The 22,359-nt window shown below is 35.6% G+C and overlaps 1 protein-coding gene and 3 long non-coding RNA genes across 4 annotated transcripts in view; 3 read left to right on the top strand and 1 right to left on the bottom strand.

Moving 5' to 3' along the window:
- Positions 1–22,359, top strand: part of LOC123671444 — a 98,655-nt gene that overhangs the window by 6,048 nt on the left and 70,248 nt on the right. Inside the window, exons 2-3 of the mRNA XM_045605308.1 lie at positions 9,732–9,929; positions 10,002–10,180. Of these exons, the coding sequence (XP_045461264.1) occupies positions 9,732–9,929; positions 10,002–10,180 (377 nt within the window). The remainder of the gene's footprint in view (positions 1–9,731; positions 9,930–10,001; positions 10,181–22,359) is intronic.
- LOC123671445 lies at positions 3,889–4,921 on the top strand. Its single transcript, XR_006746094.1, has 2 exons — positions 3,889–4,677; positions 4,764–4,921. It is a non-coding gene; the product is annotated as an uncharacterized LOC123671445 (long non-coding RNA).
- Positions 4,727–5,728, bottom strand: LOC123671448. Its single transcript, XR_006746098.1, has 2 exons — positions 5,492–5,728; positions 4,727–5,332 (listed from the first exon to the last, which is right to left on the bottom strand). It is a non-coding gene; the product is annotated as an uncharacterized LOC123671448 (long non-coding RNA).
- On the top strand, positions 12,196–12,953 carry LOC123671446. The gene is made up of 3 exons (XR_006746095.1): positions 12,196–12,696; positions 12,751–12,840; positions 12,891–12,953. It is a non-coding gene; the product is annotated as an uncharacterized LOC123671446 (long non-coding RNA).

Genomic DNA, 22,359 nt, shown 5'->3' with positions numbered 1-22,359 from the left:
TTCAGTTCGTTTGCAAGTTGGGATCCACCATATTTGGGGAGTTTATTTGGTATTCCGTCTGGACCTGGAGATTTACGATTCTTTAGTTTGCCCAGTGCTTGTTTCACCACCTCGACTGTGATTTTTGAGGTCCCTGTATTTTCTGCTTCTTCGCTATAGTGACCATCATCATGCTCTTCATTTGAACAATATAAATTCTTGAAGTGATCTTCCCACGCATTCTTATCTATCTGTGCTGTTCTCGTGTATTCCACCAGTTCCATTCTTCTGTTTTTCAGCATACCCCATATCTTTTTCTGAGCCCCATTAAGATCGTGTTCCATTTCAGAGGTAAATTGTTCCCAGTATTTCCGCTTTATCTTTCATCACTGCGTTGGTTCTGTTTCTCACTTCCGTATATCGACTCCTCTCTTCCGGTGTTCTTCTGCTTCTGTATCTTATGTAGGCTTCCTTTTTCTCTTTAGTCAACTCTTTTATTTCTGGACAATACCATTCTTTGTTATTTGATCTGTCTACTGTTCTCACTTTTCTTTGACCAATTGCTTCTATCGCCGCTGTTTCGATGTTATTTTTGATCATGTTCCAGCTTATTTCTACGCCATCTGTTTCTAATACTCCGTTTATCTCAATCTTTTGTTGAAGACGAGATTGGTAAAGTATTTTGTTTGATGCGTTGGCTGGTGATTCTGTATTATATTTTGTCTTTTTAACAGAGTTCTTGTCTTGCCTTTTTCTTTGTATGTTCATACGTAGATTACATAACACAAGATTGTGATCTGAGCCGATATTTGCTGATGTTACACTTCGTACATCTAAGATCTGGGATGGGTGTATGGCCAGGATAGGACAAAATCTATAATTGATTGCAGACCTCGGGAATTTTGCCATGTTATTTTGTGCTGAAGTTTGTGTGGGAAAAAGGTATTGTTTATCCTTAGAAAGTAAAGTGCATAGAAATCGATAAGTATTTCACCATAATCATTGATTTGTTTTTCATTGAATCGACTCATTATCCCAGGCAGCACATTGTTGCCCACTCGGGCATTAAGATCTCCCAAGATTATCAATTTTTCCGTTGACGGTATTTTTCTTACTTCTGCCTCAACTCTTTCATAGAAAGCGTCTGTTTCTTCTTTTTTCCGAATACTATCTGGGGCATAGACACTTATGATATGTGTTTTTCCGCATTCTGTGTTTAAAGACAAGTATTATCTCGTCAATGTATTGGATGTTATCGATAAATGGCTCATATTTCTCTGCGACCAGGATCCCTACACCAGCTGACGCTCTCTTACACTGGTCTACACCACTATAAACGAAGATGTATTCCGGCAACTTTAGAGTACCCTTGCCTTTCCGTTTGGTCTCGGATAGTGCGCAGATGTCCACCTTGTGTTCTCTGATCTCCAACAATATCTCATGGGATTTCGTGTTCCAGGACATGATATTCCAGCAAGCCACTCTCAAAGTTTTATTCCTTTATCTGTTCTTCTTTCTCAAAACCGTATTCGTTGTCCTATTCATAGCTATTTTCGTCACCGTTGTATCCATCGTATTCCGAGGCCGATTATTGGTTCTGTGAGCAGAATACTTTTTATGCCAGGTAGAATGCTACCCTCGACTGACAACCCTCCTCCTTTATCCGGGCTTGGGACCGGCAGTGACACCTGGTAGCTACTCAATCCACCACCAGACATCACAGGTGGCGGGTAATTTATTTGACAATTATCCCAACATATTGTTTTTCGGATACTAATTACAATACCGGTAATTGTAACTAGCGGCGGAGAACGTTCTTTTTCAAAATTAATAATTATAAAAAATTTATATATAAATATATAAAATATATGCGCCCTGCGATGTATGTTATTGATAGGTTTTCAGCAGGGGCGCCAAAAAATTATTTGCTTCAAGCGCCATAATTGATCGCGCCGGCCCTGACTTCAATGACCTGAAAAATCGAACTTTTCACGGTTGTTTACCATTAAACACTGATAAATTTGTTGCAATTTAAGCTATGATATTATTGGCAAATGATAGATCTGAAAGACCATGTGCTGAAAACTTTGATATCCTCTGTCCAGAATTGTATTACGGAAATATTGAAGATGAGGTTACTGTAAACGAGACTGAAATTGCCAATATACCTGCCGTAAGCCCTCCAAATGATCATGATGGTGATACATTAGGTACGGAATTATGCCAAGATGTTGAGGTCGATGAGGAACACATAGAAGAAGCTTGTCACGTAGAAAATTGGAGAGGACTAGGAAACCCCAAAAAGAAAAAAACTAGATCATCATTCTACGCTGCACCTTGTCCGGAAATTTTGATGGTAGAAATTCATAGAAGGATGGAGCTTTTCACTCATCAAAAATGGAAATATTGTCAATAAAACAAGAACAACTAAAATATCAGGTGGTGAATCTATTCTACTGGCAAATTATTATCCATTTGATACGATCCTACAATGCATTTTATCAGCTTAGTGCGGCAGTATTGGTTTTCAACAAAAAATAAATGAGAATTAAGATGTAAAAATATTTACCCTACTCAATTTATCAACTATCGAAATTGCTCTCACGAAAAGACGTTTGCACGGATATATAAAACCATTCAATTGACTGAATCTCCTCATACAAACTTTGAATGTACGTTTCTGGGATCGCTGCAAGGACACTATAATTGCCTGATATACTCCAATGAAGTATAATTGAAACTATACTCAGCAGTCATCTTTTTATCGACACAAGTGAAGTTGAAAATATACAGTTGGAAAAATTGCCTATAAATTTGAAATGTGCAATTGCTGAAACATGCTCAACAAATTTGAATGAAATGCCCTCATAATTGAACTAATTTGTCAGAAGTAAATCAGTTAAAGAAAAAATTACCTAAGAATGAATGAACAATACCCCTTTGAATCAATTAACTCTTGTGGCGTTTTGGGGTCTAAATCTGAATCTTTCATCAGACAAATTCAGAATTTGTCAACACAGAGAGTTTGGTCTATTTTATTCAATTTTCTATTGTCAATTAATTTTTCAGTAAATTCATCAGATATGTACCAGATACCCCTGCTGTATTCTTCACCTCTCTAAGTCGAATTTAATCAAGAATGACTCGAACTACGCCTATGTCGAACTATACGTAACTCGACGAAAAATCTTGATCCCGTGATGATTCGAGTTAACGAGAGTCCACTGTATTTGTTCATCACAGCTCACTGGATCTTATACTAATTTGAATTTTCCTGAGGATTACTAAAGAATTGTTTGACAGAAACCGACAAGAAACCATAAAGTGTATTACTGGACCACGGTTTCTTTTTACATTTTTCTTAACTAACAGTGGTTCACCAAAAAAAAGTTCTGGTGGGAAGAAGAGGGCACTCTTCCAGAAAAAATATTACCCTGTAGATTTGAATTCAAAATTAGCATATCACATGATGAAAACTTAAAATTGGAATATGCTATGACGTTTTCGCCATAATGAGACCTGATGATGTGAGCTTAAATGCGAAATCGGACCCTCTCATTTGCTTATATGGAGAATCTTACATAAACAAGCATAAAAGGAAGCAGATGAACACAGTTGCTTCCAATAGGATGAGGGAAATGGCTCGTTTGCAAATAGCCATATCAAAATCAAGCACAATAACATCCTTGATTGATGCTCTAATGCCTCATCATTACGAGCTGATTGTGGCAGCAGCCAAAGTAGTGTGCGGATTTGATAGTAACAAAAAAACCTTCACAGCATCATCTTTAGCACTACACTTTGGCACTCACTTAAAATTTTTGTGTGATGTTGCAAAGAAAGCAATACTCACGAATAATCCCTTGTTCACTCATGATGAACAAGAAAGGAAAAAAAGATTAAAGCAGATATTGTTAGGGTTCTGATACCATGTAAGGGTGGATTGACAAATACAGGTACTTTGTACAGTTTAATCGTTGATTTAACAAACTTGGAAACACAAATCTAAAACAAAATGGAGGTTAGGTTTGCTGCTTAAGGTGTGACGCCGTTATCTATTCGTGTCTGACAGAACTGGCATCTCCACCTTTAGCGGCCATATTACTTTTCTAGCTGCGCATGCGCACTAGACGGATCATATTAGTTGTCAGCAGGTTGTTTTATAGAAGTGGACTGGCGCCAAATATATTTGGCCAGCAGTTCTTACTTCAACACCCCCTCCCAAACTGAGGAACTGACAACTAGTCAACAGATAAGACATATACAGATAAGTTCCAACCAACTGACTTCAATAGTTAAAATAGAATATATACAGTACAATAAATACAAATAATAGTTAATATTTCTTTTGAGTTTATATAAATCAAGCCTTAAAACTAAATCAACAGGATTGTCAGTGGAACTGTAGAGGCTGTTACTGTAAGGCAATCGAATAGGGTTCCTTATAGCGAACCAACTTTCCTGAATATTTTGTATGGTATCAATACATTGTTTCCAGGGACCGGAGACCCTTCCAACAAGTGATATTATACCACCAGATCAACATATACATATAACAGATACATATTAAGTTCCTTCATATAGAACTAACTTGATTAATTCATCACACACACATACGTGTCCGAATTTTTTTGATTTCGCATCTATCATTACCAGGGACCGGAGACCCTTCAAATCAAGACACTAGTGTTTATGAAAGTATGTAACCAGGGACCGGAGACCCTTCTACATGACTTTGAATAAACACTTAACATATAAACATATTTATTAGAGTATATTTCCAGGAACCGAAGAACCTTTCAATAAAACTCCGACATATACACAACAGATTTTTAGTATTGTCTAAGCATGTTTCCAGGAACCGAAGAACCTTTCCACACAGACACATATTCAACAGATTTTTAGTATTGTCTAAGCATGTTTCCAGGAACCGAAGAACCTTTCCACACAGACAACTACTCGACAGATTTTATAGTATTATCCGAGTATGTTAAACAATACATGGATAAACAACAGATAACTGAAAAAAAAAAGAGAACATATTGGGTTATTTGTATACAAATCAACTGAAAAAATCAAGCCTCATAGAATACAAGGTGATTACGAAATTTACTTAGCTTTGCTGCACTTAAAGGTTTTGTAAGAATGTCAGCAATCTGATCATTGGTATTAATCTTCACAATATTAATTTTCTTGTCACTTACATGTTGACGAATTAATAAATACTTACGTGCAATATATTTTAAACGACTTTTACTTGTACCTGCAAGACAGTTTTGTCTTGCTGCTTCATTGTCTTCATATATATCAACAGGAAATGAACTGATACCCACAGTTTCTGCCAATAACTGTGCTAAAAATAGAACTTCATTAGTAGCATGAGTAAGTGCAATAAATTCTGCTTCTGCTGAACTTTGTGCTAATGTTGATTGAAGGTTTGAGCACCATACAACCGGATTACCGAATGCAAAAATCACAAAGCCGGTTGTCGATTTTTGACTCTTCTCATCACCTGCAAAATCTGCATCACAATAGCATGACAACGTTGGGGAACCTGCTGTATATTTTAGACCCAACTGACTGGTACCTTTCAAGTATCTGAAAACCCTTTTTACTAATGTCCAATGATACTGTTGTGGATTGGCTTGGAATCGAGATAAATAACCTACAAAAAAAGATATATCGGGTCTTGTAAATAAACTTAAATACAACAGAGAGCCTATGGCTTTCTTGTACGGAAAATCTGCTTCATTAGGAACTTTATGATTTCCTTGAGGAACCAATGAACATATTGACGTTTTCTTGAATAAGCTTTTCACTGGTACCTGTAATTAATAGATCATCAACATATACTAGAATCAAAATAATCTCACTATCTTCCTCTTTCTTATACAAACATGGTTCACGTAAATTTGTTTCAAAACCTGAATTCTTTATAAAATTATCGAGTGTTATAAACCAACATTTTGGTGCTATCGATATTCCATAAAGAGCTTTTCGTAACTTAAGAATTACCTTAGTTTTATCCAGATTGATTCCTTCTGGTACACTTACATATTTTGGTCTATCAATTTCACCATAAAGAAATGCTGTTTTGATGTCCAACTGTTCAATATGCCATTGTCTAGAAACTGATAATGCAAATAATAATTTAACTACTGATAGAGTTGGTGTAGGAGATGCAGTTTCCTCAGAAGTATACTTTTCAGTATCTTTGCATCCTACAACAACTAAACGAGCCTTATATATACCATTGTCTTTAACTGTAAATACCCAGATGATGATTTTTGTTGTTTATTCTTAAAACACTCGTAATTCTCACTCAGCAAGTTCTAGAAAGACTGAACGGAAGGGAACCCAACCCAGAAGGGAACTCAACCCAGTTCAGCTGGCTGAACGGAAGCAAGTTCAACCCAGAAGGGGGGCTCAACCAAGTTCAGCTGTCTGAACGGAAGGGAGCTCGTCCCAGAAGGGGGCTCAAACCAATTCAGATGTCAGAACAGAAGACTTGACAGAAGGACTTTTGAAAGAATTTTTTTTTTCTTTCTTCGTATGGGGCTACCTATATGTATAACCTATCATGTCGACTCTCTAAACAGAAATCACATATATTATTATCACTCTTTCCACATTTAATGCAGAGAACTGAAACAGAATTAAGATTATTCGTGAACATATTAGATTCTCCAATGGGATAATCAAAACATAAGGAACATGCAGTATAAACTTCATTGATCTCGGTCTCGAGATTCCTATCTGTGTCATCAAAACATTCAGAACAAATATCATTCAAACTACTACCTGTATACATACTGTTGTCAACCTCTCTGAAATACTGGCAGTTTGCTACCTCTAAAAATGCATTCTTCACAAAATCATAGGTTCTGGTTGCCTCGGGTAAAGTGTAACTGTAAGAGTAAAACTCTGGTTGGTCAGCATCTCGAAAATGTTTTCTGGAACTTCCATTGTTGACACGTGGGATTGATCCATTTCTTCTTGATAACTCATTTTAACACTAACTTCTTGATTGTGGATTGCTTTTAACGTCACAAGCTCTGTTATCATGTGAGGGTGCTCGTCACAAGCTCTGCTATTTCGTGAGGGTGGTCGTTACAAGCTCTGCTACCATGTTAGGGTTCTGATACCATGTAAGGGTGGATTGACAAATACAGGTACTTTGTACAGTTTAATCGTTGATTTAACAAACTTGGAAACACAAATCTAAAACAAAATGGAGGTTAGGTTTGCTGCTTAAGGTGTGACGCCGTTATCTATTCGTGTCTGACAGAACTGGCATCTCCACCTTTAGCGGCCATATTACTTTTCTAGCTGCGCATGCGCACTAGACGGATCATATTAGTTGTCAGCAGGTTGTTTTATAGAAGTGGACTGGCGCCAAATATATTTGGCCAGCAGTTCTTACTTCAACAGATATCGCAAACGAAGAATATGATTACACAACACTGGTGTAACGATGTTTCCAGTCTAGCAAATAAGGTATTGAATGAAATCGAAGTGAGCAAGCCTAAGATACTTCCTTTTACGGAAGAGCCCCCTGCAGGGCTCTGTGTGGACTTTTCGAGAGCTTTCGACTCTGTCGATCAGGAGATTTTGCTGGAGAAACTGAAAATGTACGGCATAAGAGGGATTCCACTCAAACTTTTTGAGAGTTACCTCAGCAACAGGAAGCAAATCACTTTTTTGGATCACGAAGGAACTCGAATTCTATCATCTGAAAGAACTATACACAAGGGAGTGCCACAAGGAACCATAGTGGGACCCATCTTATTCGTAGTGTATATCAACGACTTACCTGAAATTTTCCAGAAAGTTCTATTTCCTCAAGATCAACTTATACTTTCTCCATCTACTACCTATTCAACTGAGACTTCACCACAACATAATTTAACAATTGAACATCTATCACCTAGAGAAGAACATATAGAAACATATTTAAATGCTGACGACGCTAATGTTTTAATATCAGGCCAGACTATTGGAGATGTCATGAACACTTTGAAAACATCAATGATAGTGATTGAAAAATGGTGTATCGAAAATGGTTTAGTTCTCAATGGGAATAAAACTAATGTTTTAATATTTTCAACCAATCGCCCAAATTTAACATTTCCGGAGAGTATTACTTTGGACAATGGAATAGTTCAAATAAGATCTTGTACTAAATTATTAGGTGTATTTATTGAGAGCAATCTTGGTTGGGGGGTTACATTGTGAATCAGTGACGAAGAGATTGCATACGATCATATATACACTAAGAGCCATTAGAAATAGAGTAGATATAGACACCTTGAGGATTGTTTATTTTGCAAATTTTCAATCAATTATGTCATATGGAATCATTTTCTGGGGTGGGAGCACCCAGGCTGAACTCGTGTTCATCGCTCAGAAGATGGCTATGAGGATAATGTTTCACATGAAATACAGGGAATCATGTCGGGGTATATTCAGAAGATATAATATACTAACTGCACCTGGTCTATATATCTATAAAATTTTATTATTTTTGTTCAAGAACAATTCCTATTTTCAGAATTGTAGAAATGTGAATAATACCAGGAGAATGATTGAATATCTATTACCTATTCACAAACTAACGAGTACGGAGCGTAATAATTTCTATATGAGTATGAAACTCTTCAATCATCTACCTAGAAAAATGAGAGCCATTAAGAAATTGAAACTCTTCAAAAGAGAATTATTCGCAATGTTAATAAAATGTGAACCATATTCAATACTTGAATTTATAGACTTTTGTCATGTACATATAGCATAGATATAGTAGTTCATTTGTAAAGAATTTTTGACTTGTTTTCATTTAGTAATTGTAGATACAATTCTGGAAATAAATACTATTATTATTATTAATATGCTATGCTATTAACATGAGTATCTCGAGAACAATTCGATTTCGAGGACCCCAGGAATCTGTCATTTTCGTTTGTACCTCCAATTTAGTCAATTCAAAACGGATGTCTTCACAAATAAATTGCAATTGGGGAGAGGAATTACCCCCAGTACCCCTATTTCTACGCTCTTGTATTCTGACCCTTTGGTTCTTCAGAGTGTGGTTAATATTACTACCCTTCAATGCGTTGTGCGCTTCATAAAGGTCGGCTAGATCGAACAAGGATTGCACACCATTCCGAAATAATTCCCTCAAAAAGTGTATAACTCCTGAAATTGAAAAAATACCCCCGATCGAATTGAAAATCGTGATTAAATTGCAAAATAGCAGAAGAAATGTTTACGCAAAATTTCGTGAAGATCATTTCATCAGAAATCCTTATTTAGACAAAATAACCGATGACTATCATAAAAAATCACATTTCATAACATACTGAGAGAGTTTGGTGATCTCCAATAGATGCATGAATAATAAAAAGCTCTTCATACCAAGTCTGCCTTCCTCTCGATTTTTTTATGAATCGTCAGTTTGGATCCGTGTTCGGAAAAATAGATTAACTCATTCAGACATTGCCATTTTTAGGGCTCTGATGTAATTGACCGAAAAACATAACAAAGCATGAATATGAACTATTCACAATACACAGACAGAGCGTTTGAATTCTCTTCAAAAAATTGTTTTTTTGCACCAACTTCTGTTTTAAAGAATGTTCCCATGAAATGTTTCGAAATGAATTTTCGATATTTAAAAATTGACTTTGTATCATAAATTCGAGCTTTGCAGAAAATTCACATTTCAATAATACTACATTACTTCACAATTTCAGCCTCTCATCACTTTATTTGGATCACCTAGTGGTATTATGGATCGACTTGAAGGCACTCCTTCTTCACCCAGTAAACTCTTGGAACTTCACGATATGATATCTGATGAGGAAGATGAATTTTTTGATGATTACTCTGTAGTAGATAGTGATGACGAGAAGAAATCTGATTTTTTCCGAGCTCCGACTCTAACTGTGCAGGTATTTATAGATTTATATCGACAAAGAGGCATTTTTTCTAATTTTAAATGAATTTTTTTTTATTTTCAATAGCCTTCACTTGTGGACTCCACACCACATAGAGGAATAACAAGAAAAATATTCACGAATACGAGAGAAAGATGGAGACAGCAAAATGTCAGTGGAGCATTTGGGGAATTGAGGAAATTGGTTCCAACGCATCCACCAGACAAGAAATTATCAAAGAATGAAATTCTCAGGATGGCTATAAGGTTGGTGTTATGATTATTGTGACTATTCCCCGCACTTTCCAAACGACCCTATAAGCAGCTCTGGTCAAGTTCTGATTATCGATAACAGCAAACTTGATTCTTGACTCTAATTGATCTGTCAAGTTTGGTGTTTTCAGATGTTTGAATGTGACAGTAGCTCTAATTCTTAAAACGTCGTAGGATTAGAACGGGGGCCATATTCTGTAATTTCTCCCCACCTAAGTTGAAGGTATCACCTTGATGAGGTGTACCTACCTACTTTCATTAAATTTCCCATTTTTCAAAATGACACAAACTCAGTTAATAATATCGAAGTTTATATCAGAATGACAAAAACAGTAGTCATAATACCAAGTGACTATTCTTTCTTGATTTCCGTCCGTTAAACACGATTATGGCTGATTAACCATTAAATGTATCTTGGGTAAAACTATGTAGATATTTTGTCGTCGTTGACTGTGGAGACTGAATAAACTGAATAATTTTTTCTGTGCATTACTTATGATAAATTTTTAATGCAACAGTGCCTTTGAGGAAATGAGGAAATTGCTATGCTGAGAACATTGTTTTTATTTTCTTATATTCTGAAGATAAAAGTTTTATATCGGGATATGAAAGCACTTTTGTTCTATTGCAGTTTTCTGCATGGGACTTCAATATACATATTTATCAAGCATCTTGGGGTTCTTCATGAATTTGAGAGCAAAAAGGAATCGGTATAAGAAAAACATTCATTAATTGTGAAGGTAGTGTATTGTTCGTGAAAGTGAAACTTGTATAAATCGTATCTCTTTACATACTCAAATGGTTGAAAATGAAATTAAGGAAAGCAAATTTTATTTTTGGATAATAACTTTTATGGCTTAATTGATGATAATACTTCACATGATAAATAGGCAGTGACGGCTCGACAGGTTCGTCAGAGAGAAATAAAGAATCAGAATTATATTCATTGAAACATATTCTGAATGATCGATTTCGATATTCAAATCTCCAATAATTTCCTCGATATATTATATTTCCATTTGAACTGGCAAATGTAACTTATTTCGATCAACAATTATTTATTTATTTAAATCAACAAGTTCTCTACAGGGTCGTAACTAGGGAATCCAATCCCGCATTTGCGGGATCCCTCTGCATTTCTACGGTATCAACATTGCGGGATTTTCCATGCGGGATCCGCGGGAAGCATTATTAAAATTCCGTAATCCACAATAAAAGCGCAAACGTCTTCTAAAACGCCCCAGCAATAAACTCTCAACTCATAGTCATGAATTACGGACTTTCACCTGCTATGACAAAATTCCCATTTTTATAAAAATCTTACCGTTTTCGAGATTTTTTTTTTTTTTTGAAAATAATGACTTTTTGCCCCTTTCAATAGTATTGTCCTTATGGTTGGTACAATTTTACATCTTTTTGGTTAATTTTTTCAGTAAAATATTGCTGAAGAATGATGTTAACGTTTACGTTAAAAACATCCTCCGAACATTTTAAAGGGGGGCTATGAGAAATATTTTTATTGGAAATTTTGGTAGTGGATTATTTTGTTCATGAAGTTTAGCCTACCGTAGTGGAAAAAAATGTACCGAGCTACTGCTGCACATTACAACAATAAATTGTCTATTTTATAGTGATTTCAAAGAGGTATCACACAAGTCATTTGTTATTCAAAGAAAAATGATATGGCTGTTTTTATCCAAATGGGTACGTTTCTGACAAAATCAAGTTTGTCAATTCTGTTAAGAAATCTTCGATATTGCATTACTTAGTGAACAATGGCAATTGTTTACGTGCGAAAATATTACTCGCATAATTATTCACCTCAACGAAATTCAATTTTGCCGGCAAATTTTGCGAAAACATCATGCAGATCCAGATTTTTTCAATAAGATCATTGGGAGCGAAGAGTCTCCCTGTACCAAGGATGGGTACATGAAGACCTAAATCCTCTGGACACCCATACGTGATGAAGCCGAATTGCGGATGCGTTCTCTCAATTCGGCTTGTAACGGTTATATTTTACACCATTTAGATTTCGGTTGTTACTGCGCCCTCTAGAGGTTGATTGTGAATTCAACTCGGAATATTCCGTATTAATATAAATTTGAATTTATTATGGAACAGTTATTTCCGGATAAGTGAGGTCGAATATCATTACCGTTGGGAAATATTTTATAGTTTCTGGATTTCTTGTATTACTTTTCTTCTGTGTGGGAAGTTTCGTTTGACAACTGGTAGATTCTGTGGTTATGGATTGTCAAAATGGAGGTTATCGGCGATTTGAGATAATTTTGAAAGAGATTTTTTTGGGAAGAAAATTGGACTTGAATTGGAGAATATATGATCTGGAATCATCCTTGTTAGAGGCGATTATTTCTTCAATTTGGGTAATTCCCTGTTTGGCTTATGGTATTGTGAATATTTCTGGGAAATACGTTTTATACGTGATTATAAAATTTTCTTCCACAAGGTCCATCTCTTGTACTGAATTTACTCTGAAGATCTGAGAGGTATGATATCATTTCTATATCTTGAGCTGTTGTCTGAAATTTCTGTTTTATTAGGATTCGCTTCCCGCCGATTAGTTCGAATAACTGTTGAACTTACAAGAGGAATATCAAGAAGATCCTTTTCCCTCGAACAACAACTGAGAGGTATAAATTCCGTTTCATTTTGTGAACAATATCTTATAGTATTTTATTAGGGTCCTAGTGCCTGGGTATTTTGGAGAATCCTAGTGCCTGGTAAGAGTCTGGTTGGATTTGAAATCCTAGTGCCTGGGTAACGTTGAGAATCCTAGTGCCTGGATATTTTTGGGAATCCTAGTGCCTGGTTACGTTCAGGAATTCTAAGTCTGGTGTATAGTACGGTTGGAGTTTATGGTATTTATTTTCTGGTATATGGTGCTGAATTCTGGTGCAGTTCTGGTGTATGGTACATTCTGATATATGGTACAGTTCGAGTACATAGTATATTGCTGACATATGGTGTACCTCGAGTAGATGGTATATTCTACGTATAGAGATCTCACCGTTAGATTTGCTGTCAACCTTCAATATTGATTTTGTATCAGGTAACCGGTGCTTGCACTGGGTATTGTATCGAGATTTAGTTTTAGAAGTAACGATTTAGTGTTCTGATGGTAAATCAATCATTGGAATAGAAGTTAACGGTTTTTACTATTAGTTTTCTGTCCATTGACAGTTATATTAAAATATATTGAATCAAGGTTGTTTGTTGCTTATTAGATACTGTGGAAATTGTAAACAGTTTGCGGTGAGGTGCACTTCACTAACTGGCCATTTATTTTAACAACTATAATACTTGTGTATCCCTTCAGGATTTGTGACTGGAATTTGTTATCACTTTATTCAACCTGCTATTTTATACCAGCCAGTTATTACAACCACTGTATTTGTATATTCCTTCAGGATCTGTGGTTTAGGTCAATCTTCTTGTTTACTTGGTTATTTGTCTTGTTTTATTATCTTGTATAGTTGGAGTTTGTCGAACTCTGTTTATTTTTCAGTTTCGGTACTGAAGTTTGAGGTTAAGCCTTAGCCAAGTGTAGGCTGATTAAGGATTCTGTTGTCAGGATTAGGTTAGGTATTATAGGTTATAGGAAGCCCTTCTGGCATTTGTTGTTGATTATAGTTTATAGGAAGCCTTCTGGCTTTTTTTAGTATTAGGTCAAGTTTTTGGAAAGCCCTTCTGGCTCTTGGTAACTTTGAGAATTCCTTTTTTTTTATTTCTTTTATTATCAACCACTGCATAAATTTTAATTTTATTAAACGTTTGACTTGAGTGATTTGTTTTACTGCTACTCTGATAGAGGAGTACGCAATTTATTCTTAAGACAGGCATATCTCTACCTGGCGCCCATTATTACCTTCCATCTAATTTTGAAGAACTCACTCCCATCTTCACTGAGTGTAGTCGCGAGCCGAATTTAGCCTTGTGACCGGCTTACTCAAGGTCGACACGTCACAGGCTTCATCACGCATAGGTGTTGCGTATACTTTGTCTTTTAGGCAGCCCCAATAATAAAACTCCATAGGATTTAGGTCAGGTGAACGAGGAGGCCACAAAATTTCACCTTCTCTTCCAATCCACCGGTGGGGATAAGTTCTATTCAAATGTGCGGTAACTTCGAGTCCGTAATGTGCTGGGCATCCATCATGTTGAAACCACAGAATATAAGTCGCAGCGCCAGTGACACATCTTCCAATAAAATGGGCAGCTGGTTGGTTGAAAATTCCAAATAATTGTTTGCGTTCAGTAATGGCGGCAGTTCGATCGGGCCCAAAATTGCACCATTAAATATTCCAGTCTATAAATTGATCTTGAATCGATATTGTGATTTATCTTCTCTCACCTCGTGTGGATTTATGATATTCCAGCCATGCAAATTGTGGAGATTCATGTACCCTCCTTGGTACAGGAAGACTCGTCGCTCCTAATGATCTCATTAAAAAAATCTGGACCTGCATGATGTTTTCGCAAAATTTGCCGGCAAAATTGAATTTCGATGAGGTGAATAATTATGCGAGTAATATTTTCGCACGTAAACAATTGCCATTGTTCACTAAATAATGCAATATCGAAGATTTCTTATCAGAATTGACAAACTTGATTTTGTCAGAAACGTACCTATTTGGATAAAAACAGCCATATCTTTTTTCTTTGAATAACAAATGACTTGTGTGGTACCTCTTTGAAATCACTATAAAATAGACAATTTATTGGTGTAATGTGCAGCAGTAGGTCGGTACATTTTTTTTCCACTACGATGTGTGTACGACAGGTTGTCTGCCTAAATATTTCGATCAAACCTATCAAAAATTCTTTCATTTTGCACAAGAATTTGGTACGCTACGAAGTTCCGACGGTACCTAATAAATTGCCAGCTGTCTGTGATCATCTGAAATCCGACACGGATACTCAATAAAACAACCTCTCGAGAGGCAGGTTTCGACGGCAGCAAGGGATGGCAGACTAGCTACCATTTCGACGCAAGCTACTTGGTCGCTTGCTACCAAACGCTCAAAAAAAAAGGCTTCGTGAGTGGCGGGCATTAAGTTTTCTTTCCGATTAATGTGCATGCGAATGTTTAACTAGTGTCTGAAAAATATTTCGTCAGTTGAATAGATTACGTATAACGTCGAATATATACCAATTATCACTAAAATGAGTGTCATTGTAGTTTATAATGAGAATAAAGGGCCATGTTTAGTTTGGAATCATTTCTTGAAAACCGAAGATGGTTTTTCAGCTGAATGCAAGTTATGCCCTAGCATTATTAAAATCTCTGCTCGTTCTACCAAATGTCTTCACACCCACTTAGAAACGAGGAATTTCATGATTTTGAAAGACAAGATCAACAATGAGAATGACGTTATTGATATTGATAGCGCGAGTAATGCCAGTAGGCATAGTATCATGATTTCTAAGCGCTCATCCTCAGATGACACTAGTTCTTCTGTGTTACCTAAGAAGAAAATAAAAATCACGGAGTATTTTCAATCTCAGAAAAGAGTTTCTGATGGAAGAAAGTGTCCGGAATGGTAGCTAAAGATGGTATACCGTTTTCAAAGTTTATCACATCGATAGATATGCGCCAATTATTCGAATTATTACCCTGACAACAATGACAGCGAAGATGAAGAACAATTCTATCTCTTTTCCATGGATCACGAATTTCCAAAAGTTGATTTACTACGAAGTTACAGGTAAAAAAAATATGTTTTGAGTTCAAATAAAATTGAATAATTTATTTATTCTAGGACATTAATTCTTAAAGTACGACAAATTGTCAAATTCTTTAGTTCAAAATTTCCCAATGAGAAATGACTTATTGTAAAATTAATTTGAAGCAGAATTTGGCAGAGAATTGCAATTGATCAAACATTGTAAAACACGGTTGAACAGCCTTGTAGCAATGATTTCAAGGTTCAACCACGTCAAACGATGTTTATTTAAAGCTCTCATTGATCTTAAAAAGACATTATTTTTACATTCATTTACTGAGGATGAATGTATTTATTTATTGTTCATTTTGAAAATAATACATCCAACAGGCCGTGAAGCCCAATTACAGGTGTACATAACTAAACTATCTAATAAAATTATATAATGATTATTCTATCAAAACAAGAAGAAACAAATCATCATGAGCCTACTACAAAAATATAATTTAATTCTGAAGCGTACTGAACAATAAGTGCCTAAATTGGTATAAAGACAAGAAAAATATATCCACACTCTGAAGATTATTATAACTCCTGCACATTGACGTAAGTGGACAATAAAAATGATGCTGAGTATTAGGTACATCAATATGAAAAGTTAAACGTGATCTGGATGTAAAACGAGGAACATTCAAATATATTGACGAAAGAAGAATTGTCGAATCGATCCGTCCGTGAATTATCTTATAAAGAAAGACGAAATCATTAATTTCGCGGACCTAGGTCCCTTGACTCATTTACTTTTCGTAATAGCGTGTTATTAAGGTGGTAATCATAAGCAATAGGGGATGGCCTCCTAGTGAACGTCATAGTTTTACATTTACTTATGTTTAGGAATAACTTATTCTCCACACACCATGTATGCAATCTGTCGAGGTCACCTTGCAACAATAAACAATCCCGGCGATCCCAAATCTCTCTGTAAATCTTTAAATCATCCGCAAAAAATAATTTTTTAGAACAAAAAATATCCGAAATGTCATTGATGAATTCATGATGTATATTATTTATGTTGTATTTCCTTTCATTAATTTTAATTTTTGTTTTTTTCTTTATTTGTATTTTGTTGGGGGTTGAGTGGAGTAGCCTTGGCTAGACTTCACCCCTAGAATTTGCCAAATAAAGACACTATTATTAATCCCTTATGAGGATGAAGAGAATAATGTACCATTATCTAATCTTGCAACAAGAGGTGAAACATCGCCTTTGAACTTAGACGTAGAAGAGGAATTGAATCATAGACTTCGTACTGCGTGGGTATCAGAATCAAAGGCTTCTCCTATGACCGTACGAACAACACTAGAACATTTACTAAAGCATGAATCTTTCCTACGAAAACATTTCCAAAATCAATGTTCTAAACTAAGTACTAACTACTTATTATTTTGTATATAATAATAATAAAGGCCTTTATTTATAGAAATTGTGATACAAAAAATAAATAAACATTTTTATCCTGCTACTAAAGTATGTTTTTAATTGGTATAAGTATTATTATTATTATTTTCAATAGATTGAGTACAAAAAAAACATAATACTTCAATCCCGCATTGTGGGATTGGATTCCCTAGTCGTAACACTCCCCTCAAAGCTAGGTTGACTTGGATAGTGGATCACAGTTGTGGTTCAAGAGTACTTGAAAAACGACTCGTGTCAACGGAACAGTCGTGCATTAACGAAATGAACGATTCATCCTAGTTGACATGGGTAGTGAAGCACAAGCGAGGTTAGTTATGTATGGAGATCCACTCGTGTCAACGGAAGAGTGGTGAAACTATTCACGAAACGGATGGTTACGTAAGGCAGCACGAACGTAAAATGGGATACCAAACATGTTACGAATTCTGTTAGTCGTGGAGCCACCATAGTGGAAGAAGAAGAGGGTTATTTTCGATTTCTTTTTGAACAGAATTGTACTGTAATAGGTTTGTGATATTTTGTACCATTGATTTTTTTGTTACATACGGCTCTGAAAATATTCCCCAAAACATATTTATTGAGTTTCAACGGATGAAATAAATTCTTAGTACATGCACTGAATATCACAAAATTCAATTAAAAGCTAGGCGAGCACATATGTCAAACATTTTTTGGGTTTCACAGGAAGTCATGAAAATTAAAGAAAAAATTAATCCCAGCACATTTGTATTTCGATGTTTTTTTAATGAAAATATGTGCAAAAAATTGTGCCGCACTTATGGGAAGTTGTGCCCTTGACATTTCCGTAAAAAAATTTGAAGCAAGTTGGTCCTGCATTTTCGTTTTTCTTTAGCGAAAATTGCTTCAAATATTTTTGCTACATTGGTGCAATTGTCTTGATCTTGTCAGATTTTCAGAAATAACTCTACTTTTTCTTCAAAGGATGGAAATCATTTATCAGTAGATTGTTTGAAAATCTGACAGACTTGAGTCTGCAGAAATATATAGCCAAACTATACAGGGTGAGTCTTTGCTTGTACATATATTTCAACCCAAAATTCCTGAGGTCAAAAAAAAACACTTCTTCCTTCACTATTTTTTACGATTGGATTTTTTTTCACACATAGTATAGCGGGCATTCTGTCGACCGGACTTAAATGGAATTTTATGTTCGGAAAAGATTGATCTTGTCCAAGGATTTATCAAGCCAAGTAGCTTGACATTTTAACCAACTACTCGACTTGAAAATCAAACTCTTGAAAAATTACATACTTGAGCTTGGCTTGATTTGATTTTAGATATTTATTGCTCGACTTGATATCAAGCTACTTGATATTACTTGAGATTGATATGCACACGTCGCACGGCATATATTTCTGCAATCTCGTGTGCGCCTAGACTAAATGAAGAAAATCCTTGAGCGCCAAGAGACTGAAGCATTCGCCAGTGTGACATTCATAAGTAGTTTTCTTTCATTTCTATCAAATCTATTGGTAGATTTCGGTAGTTTCAGAAATATCTTTCCAAACTTGGCCAGAATGGCCAAGGATTTTTATCGACGCCAGGATCTTCCTGTTGAAAGACAATTTTCCTGAGCTGCTCTTACAGTTACAAAACCCGCAATAGGTTAGTCGACAAATCTATAAGATGACTCATGTGTCTTAGATCCTGGATGGAAAATTATGGAATCAAACAAAGCCTGGAGGTTTCTCAATATTGAGAAACTTTATTTTTTATATTTACATTTCTTTTATACAATAAGTTCAATAAATAAAAGTGTGTTTTGCAATGTTCCTTCTCATTTCATCATTTTTTTAATGATGTGATACTACACAATAAAACTGCTTACAATCAAGTAGCTTGATATGATTCAAGTACTTGATAAATAAATACTTGACTTGACATTGGATAACTATTACTTGACTTGAGTGCAACTTAAAATCAAGTCAACCTCAAGCCAAGAAACTTTAAAATCAAACCAAGCCGTGAATCCCTTAATATGTCAGTAAAAACCATATTCCGAAAATAATCTTCATCGATTCCATTCCATTTGCGAGATATAACTGAAAATTACATTTTTTCATGGATTTCCAACAGCCCATATTCGAATCGAAAGAAATGATAAAGGAAAAAACTATTTCCTTTGACGTCAGAAATCTTCGGTTGAAATATGTGTACAAATGAAAGACCCACCCTGTATAACAATACTCGGTCAAAAGCTGGGTTAATTTTTTCTAATTTTTTTGTTTTTGATTAACTTTTGTGGAAATTTCTATGGCATACCTACCATTACATGGGTGTAGCACAATTTTTCGATGTGAGTAAAGTTGACCCAGCGCTTTTGGATTTTAGATTTTTTTTTGAAAATCAAAAGGCGCTGGACCAACTTCCAACACATTGTTACCAGTTCCTACAATCTACTTTTTTTTCTTATTTTTGGCATATGAGGGAAAAACTATTGACTTTTTCTGAGAATCTGACCGGTATAAGTTGGCACAATTATACTACAAATTAATTTTCGCCAAGAAAAATGAAAGTGCAAGGATAACTTTTCTCTGATTATGTCTTTATTTTTTGGAAGAATAAGCGGGATATTCGTGAAAATCACAGCGCACAAATTTTTCTTCAAGTAGCATAATTTTTCGAACATGAATATGAGAATTATTGTCGGATGGACGTGTGTGGATTGCTTTCCTGGAAATTACTCGAATTACACAGTTTATAGTTCGAAATAAAACTTAAAAAATCGTACAGAAGGGGCTGATATCCCAGAGAGTGCGGTATCGTCTGTTTTGTTTTTCGATCGTTGAGTTTTCGGGATTTATTTCCTTATTATTTGGACTGAAATAAGGAACGGTGAAGCGAATTCAGTTTTTTGTGACAATCGGAATATGTGTTGAATGCGATGTTCATACGGAGACTTAACGTGCGGTTGATAGCAGCCTAAAGCCCACCATGGAATGCACGAAGTGCAGCAAAGCGGGGACCGCGAGATCTCCTCTGGTTGCTTGTGATGGATGTCCTACAAAGTTCTGTAAGTCATGTTCGGGGTTGCACCCCTCTGAGATTGCAGTCCTGGAAATTAAGGGTAAGCGTCTTATGAAATTTTATTGCCCGGGATGCCTTAAGGGAGAAACGTTTGAATTGTTGAAAAATACCATTGAAGATAAAAACACCATTATAAAAAGCAAAGAAAAAGTAATAGAACTTCTGGAGCAAAACCTGGAGAAAACTAAGCAAGAGTTGATGAACATGTCAGTTGACAACACAAGAAGATATTCAGAGGTTTTGACTTCCATCAAGCCTTTGGAAGAAATCAATAATAGGAGCAATGTTCCTCTGATAATTTGTAAACCTAAATCAGACCAAGATGTTATGAAAACTAAACAGGATCTCATAACAAAATTAAAAATCAATGCAAAACCAATCGGTGTAAACTCGCTGAAAATAAAAAGTGGAGGAACGGTCTTGCTCAAATGTAACTCCGAAAAATCGCACAAAGAATTGAGGAAGGAACTCGAAGAAAACATGAGTGACAAATATGATATAAAGGAAACAAAACTACGGCTACCTGAAGTATTTATTTCAAACATTGAAAACGACATAAAAGCTGATGAAGTCATAGAATCGATAAAGAATCAAAATGATTTCTTTAGCAAGGGTGATCAAATTGAGATAGCCGTGCTGAAACCAAATAAGAAAAAAACAGCTCAAAATTGTGTATTACGTTGCAATGGAACGGCCTTCAAGAAAATGATTCACATAGGCAAAGTTTATATAGGTCTGAGACGTTGCGAAATAAATGAGAATGTTACAGTCACTAGATGTTACAAGTGCCTCAAATTCAACCATAAGTCGAAGGACTGCAAATACACTGGACCAGACAAGTGTTCCTTTTGTGTCGATAGTCATCATTATACTAAATGCAAATCTCAGGAGAGGACATGTATTAATTGCGTCGAGAGCAATAGAAAATACGGAACTAGTTACCCAACATCACACTCTGCTCTAGATAAGGATTGCGAACTATTCAAGCAACAAATGGATAAACAGAAGGAACGTACGGACTACAAAACACTAAACATTACAGTTGAATAGTGGAGCGATATTTTCAAGAACATGAAAAGGAAGTAGAGAATTTCAGAACCCAATGCGTGCAGGATGTATATCAACTGAATCGTTTGAGTGATCAGATGGATGGCTCTATTTTCAAGGTTTTTCACTTGAATATACGCAGCGTAAATAAAAACTTAGATGAACTGAAAATTGTTCTTCGACAAATTGATAGGAGCTATGATGTGATAGTACTAACCGAGACTTGGCAGTTAATGAACCCCGAAATATTCAGTATGCCACAATACGATTTAATATATAATAGTGGAGAAATTAATCAAAACGATGGAGTTATAGTTTATATAAAATCATGTATACAATACAAGTTTATTTTGGAGGATGTAGGCGGTCTGAAATTCATTATTTTCGATATCTTATATCAACAGAAAAACATAAAATTAACAGCTGCATATAGACCGCATACAGTCTCCAAAGATGTTTTCAATGATTGTCTTGTTTCACTGTTCAATAAGCATAAACACGATAAGGATATAAACATATTTCTTGGCGACACAAACATAGATCTCCTGGCATATTCGATTGAGCATGAACATTACATGAATATACTGTGTGAGCAAGGTTTCGTCCCCACCATAGACGCGGTCACTAGACAAAAAAGCGGAAGCTGTTTGGACCATATATTCTTGAAAACACTAGGTATTAACGAAGTGAGGGTGACACCCATTGTTTTAGAAATTGATTTAACTGATCATTATCCAGTAATGCTATATGTAGAAACGGAAAAATCGGAACAACGCCCACGTTTGACTAAATCAAAAAAATATATCGATTACACAAATTTAGAAATGGATTTGACCAATGAATCTTGGGAGAATATTTATTCAGCACCGAACGTGAGCGAGGCTACGGGAAGATTTATCGAAACGTTTACAT

This window comes from Harmonia axyridis, chromosome 1 (genome assembly GCF_914767665.1).
Source record: "Harmonia axyridis chromosome 1, icHarAxyr1.1, whole genome shotgun sequence".
Lineage (NCBI taxonomy): Eukaryota > Metazoa > Arthropoda > Insecta > Coleoptera > Coccinellidae > Harmonia > Harmonia axyridis.
The sequence above is the reverse complement of the archived record's forward strand: the minus strand, read 5'-3'. Positions and strand labels throughout refer to the sequence as shown.